This window comes from Papaver somniferum, chromosome 2 (assembly GCF_003573695.1).
Source record: "Papaver somniferum cultivar HN1 chromosome 2, ASM357369v1, whole genome shotgun sequence".
NCBI classification, from domain to species: Eukaryota; Viridiplantae; Streptophyta; class Magnoliopsida; order Ranunculales; family Papaveraceae; genus Papaver; species Papaver somniferum.
The window spans coordinates 177,859,117-177,864,155 of record NC_039359.1 but is presented as its reverse complement, the minus strand read 5'-3'; the positions used below and the strand labels follow the sequence as shown (position 1 = coordinate 177,864,155).

The window sequence follows — 5,039 nt, the reverse complement described above, 5'->3', positions numbered from 1 at the left end:
TTGTCAAACACAGCTCATTCTGTTTCCTTTCCTGTTTCAAACAAACCCAAAAATATCTCTATCTGTAATACTCAGGAATCAAATATCTCAGCTATTTGCAGTAACCTTAATATGTATTATGTATATATGAATCATATATCACAAAACACAAACATAGAAATCTACCTATTCCATAAAGATAAAATGGCTGAAACTAGGGTTTCTGGTGAAAAGAATTCCAACTCAACTGTTGAAGTTTCTGATTTAGCGGCAAAATTCAGGAAAGCAACATTGGAGTTAAAAACTGCAGAAGACAATATTGTCTTCCATCAATCTGATTCTGATGTTGAAGATCAAGAAGAAGGAGAATGGGAATTCTGTCTCATATGAAAAATTATTATTGAAGGAAAAATGGGTTATGGTGGTGTTGAGAAGAACATCCAATTCACTTGGAATTTTATCCCTCCAGGAGAAGTGAAGGTTATTGAAGTTTACAATAACCTCTTAGATGTTAATGGACTCCACATCATAAATTTTATAGGTAATCCCTATACTTGGACAAATAGAAGAAAAGGCCATGCTTTGATCTTATAAAGGTTGGATAGATTTCTAGCTAATGACAGTTGGCTTAATTTTTACCCCTCCTGTGATGTTTATCATCTTATTCCCTTTGCTTCTGATCACTTCCCCATCATGCTTACTACCTGCGAAACCCAGAATGATACTTACAAACCTTTTAGGTAAACAAAGCCTGGTTTAAAGATAACTCTTGTAAAACTGTTATTGAAAATAGTTGAAAAGTCGACAACAATGGTTCTCGTGCCTTTATATTGACCAAATATTTGTTTAATACTAAGCAGGAACTTACAAAATGGAATTACATAAGTTTTGGAAATATAACAACTCAGATTAACAAGATCAAGTACCAACTAGAGGTCTTATATAAGACTAATAATAATGACAACATCCATTTGATAGAAGAACACTATTGTAAGTTAAATCAGTGGTATGACATTGAAGAGGATTTTTGAAGCAAAGAAATAAAGATGAAGATCTTAGAAATGGGGATAGAAACACAACTTATTATCATCAAAAATTTAATTTTAGGAGGAAAAAAACAAATGTATACACCTTGCAAAACTCTATGGGTAACTGGATCGCTGATTGAAATGACATAGCCAATAATCTTAAGGATCACTTCTTTGATATGAGTAGGTCTACTATTCCTCCTAATGTTGTTGATTACTTTGCTAATGTTTCCCCTTGTATCACTGATCATGATAATGCCAATCTGCTTGCTATCCCAACTCATAATGAATAAAAAACGTTGTTTTTAGCATGTATTCTTGGACTACACCTGGCCCTGATGGATTTCCACTAGGATTTTACCGAAACATGTGGCATACTGTTGGTGAAGACATAATTAATATGGTGCAGGCTTTTTTACAGTCTAAACATATGCTTAAACAACTCAATCATAATTTTACAGCCCTCATTCTTAAGAAAAACTGTCATGTGTCTGCTATTGATTTTAGACCCATAAGTCTGTGTAATGTTAGCTACAAAATAATATCTAAATTTCTTTTTACTAGACTAAAGCCTATTTTAAACAAATTTATCTCTCATTTCCAGTCTGCTTTTGTCCCTGGTAGAGTGATACATGATAATATTATTATGGCTCATGAGTTGATAGATACCATGAAAAAAACTAAACGTAAAAAAGGATGGATGGATATAAAATTAGATATGAGTAAGGCTTTTGATAGGATTGAGTGCAGTTTTGTTCTTGCTAGCCTTAGAAGTTTAGGTTTCTCAGCTGACTGGTGCAAACTTATTGATCAGTGTATTACTACAGTCTCCACTTCCATTCTTCTAAATGGATCTCCTAGAGAATTGTACAAACCTCAAAAAGGCCTGAGGCAAGGTGACCCATTATCACCTTACCTGTTTATCCTTTGTATGGAATCCATATCAAGAGCTCTCTTTTATGCTGAAACTAATACCTATATTCATGGATGCACTGTTAAAAATATTGCTCCTCCTGTGAGTCACTTATTTTTTGCAAACGACTGCCTCCTTTTTGCTTGAGCTAATAGTAATGAGGCTGCTCATATAGCTAAGATTATTGAAGATTTTAGAAAATTCTCAGGTCAGTCAGTCAACTTTGACAAATTTGGGATTGCTTTTAGCCCAAAAGTTCCAGGTAACATCAAAAATGAAATCTCTAACACTTTGAACATTAAAAAGTTAGTTTTGCAGGATAAATATCCTGGAGTTCTTTTATTGCTTCAAAAGAACAAAGTAGAGTCCTTTACTCTTCTGTTAGATAGATTCAATGACAGGTTAGTTCCTTTGCAATCTAAGTTTGTTGCTCAACCTCATAAAACCACGCTCACTCAATCTGTCTTAGGAACCATAGCCAGTCACCATATGGCTGTGTTCCCCATTCCAAAGACCATATTGATAGGATGGATGCAGCCCAAAGAAACTTTTGGTGGAATAAAAAAACAAGGTGAAAGAGGTGTTTTCACTAAAAAATGGAACCATGTATCCGTTCCTAAAGACTTGGGAGGACTATATATCAGACAGTCTGCTATCCTCAACCAAGCTCTTCTAGCTAAATTAGCTTGGAGAATGATTGAAGAACCAGATACTCCTTGGGTTGTTCTTCTCAGCCATAAATATTTCAATGGACAAAATCCTATTACTTATGCTCTCTCTAGAAATGGTTCTTGGGCGTGGAAGGGAATTTGTGATGGAATTGATATAATAAAGCAGTTTTATTGTTGGCAGGTAGGTGGTGGCAGCAATATTTCTATCTGGAAGGACAACTGGATCCATAGCATGGAGGGTCCTCCTAGGTCCAATTTTGTTTCTAATGCTATTAGTAAGGTGTCAGATCTAATTGATAGCAGTACTAAAACTTGGAAGCTAGATATTTTAGAAGTTATGTTTGATGATGCTACTATTAGATCCATTCAAGAGATTAGAATTCCAATGTCAGGAAAGGACATTATTAGATGGAAACCAGCTAGTGATGGCATGTTCACTGTAAAAAAGTGCTTATAGGGCTATCTTGGATAAAACACAAGATAAACCTATTAATAGTAATATGATTGATTGTAAGGCACTTTGGAAACTTAACCTTCCCATTAAGGTTCAACACTTCATTTGGAAAGTGCTCCAAAAATGCCTGCCAACTAGGGATATAATAAATCAGTATACTCATTATTTATGATTGTCCCCTTTGTAAAGACCAGGATGAATCCCAACAACATCTTTTTGTTGACTGCAATATCTTTATATTTGTTCTTGGTGTCATTGATTCTAACTGTGTGCATGTGCTACAAGGGAAGAACATTCATGAATGGATTTCCTCTTGGTTTGATAATGATATTAGTAATAGGCCTAAAAGTATAGCTCAATTTAATTGCATATGCTTTACTATGTGGCACATTTGGAAAACTAGATGCAATGTGGTGTTTGAAGATTCCAAGGTGAAGATTGAGGAAATAGTCAACAGTGTGAAAACTCATATTGCTGACTGGACAAGAATTCAAAGTTCTTCAACAAATAGCAGGAGTGAAATAAGGGCCCCTCCTAGCCAAAAAATCTGGAGGAAACCTGATTTACAGTTTATCGAAGTTAATTTTGATGCAGCATGGTGTAAATTTAATAATCTGACAGGAATAAGTTTGATTTGTCGAAACTTTACAGGTGCAAGCAATGGATCTAAGGGACATTGCACAAAAGCCGTAGATTCGGAACAAGCAGAAGCATTGGCAGCTTTGGAAGCAATAACTTTGGGAAAGGAGAAAGGTATTTTGGATCTTCATCTAGAGGGTGACAGCCAAAGGGTGGTGAATGCAATCAATGGGGAAAAAGGAGCATTCAAGTAGACCAATGCGAGCATAATACATGATGCAATTCATTTACTTAGTAGTTTTACCACATGGAAATGTAGTTTTATCCATCGTGATGGCGATAATGTGGCGGATACTATAGCTAAGAAAGCTCTTTGTTTTACTAGTACACATGAATGGCAGCATGATAAGCCAACATGGCTAACTAATGCTATCAATTCTGATGAACTTAGCTTTTCAAACACTTCTTAAGAATTAAAAAAAAAATCATCTTTCATATTAAAAAAAAGATGCCCTATCTAGGATGCCTAGGTCTTCATGCAACACCATTACCATTTCTCAACCAGAATGGGCAGTGGAGATTTTTAGAAGCTATAAACAAGATACAACAGTTCAAGGCATCATTGGCAAATTTCTAGTTTTACCAACTTCAGTAGAGAATTATACCTACAACAAGGGAGTGTTAAGGTATAAATCCAGAATATATGTAGGTAACATTAATGGTGTCAAACAAACAGGTTTATCTTCTCTTCACTCCCCTGCCATTGGTGGGAACTCTGGGATTCAAGGGAGCTACCAGAGAGCAAAGGCATACTTCTACTGGCCAAAGATGAGAGATGATATATTGGAGTATGTAGTCTCATGTGATGTCTTCCAAAGAAATAAAGGAGAACACACTCACCCTGCAGATCTGTTACAACCCAACCCTATTCCAGATTATGCTTGGAACACATCTCGTTAGATTTCATTGAAGGATTGCCAAAATCTGAAAGGAAGGATCTGGTAGTAGCAGTGTAGTCAAAATCCCTCTCCAAGGCCGATTACTCGTCGAGTAATCGCTACAAGCTATATGACCGAGGCGATTTCTGATTCCAAGCCCTTTCCGATTTTTAGCAATTAAGGATGACGATTTTGCCGATTTGGGCTGATTTTTGAGCAAAACGAGTTAACGATTTTTCCGAGTTGTCCTTGCATGCATTAAAATTAGAAAAAAAAAATTTGGTAACCCCTCAGGTGGGAGTTATCAAATAGAAAATCCTCAAAATACATTATAAATAAGTTCAATATAACAATATTACACACTTAGTTACATGATAATGTTAAAATTTTAAATTTAACTAGGTACATATCGTGACTTTTGAGCAGCAATATATAAGTCCCTAATAAATAGATTCCGAGTATTAGACCGAGTTTTGG

General features: G+C 35.5%; 1 protein-coding gene across 1 annotated transcript; it reads left to right on the top strand.

Annotated features, from left to right (window-relative positions):
* Window positions 1-1,374: 1,374 nt before the first annotated feature.
* LOC113352456 lies at window positions 1,375-3,878 on the top strand. The gene is made up of 4 exons (XM_026596272.1): window positions 1,375-2,022; window positions 2,129-2,182; window positions 2,239-3,030; window positions 3,240-3,878. The coding sequence occupies exons 1-4, from the start codon at window positions 1,375-1,377 to the stop codon at window positions 3,876-3,878; spliced, it is 2,133 nt and encodes a 710-aa protein (XP_026452057.1).
* The last annotated feature ends 1,161 nt before the right edge of the window (window positions 3,879-5,039 follow it).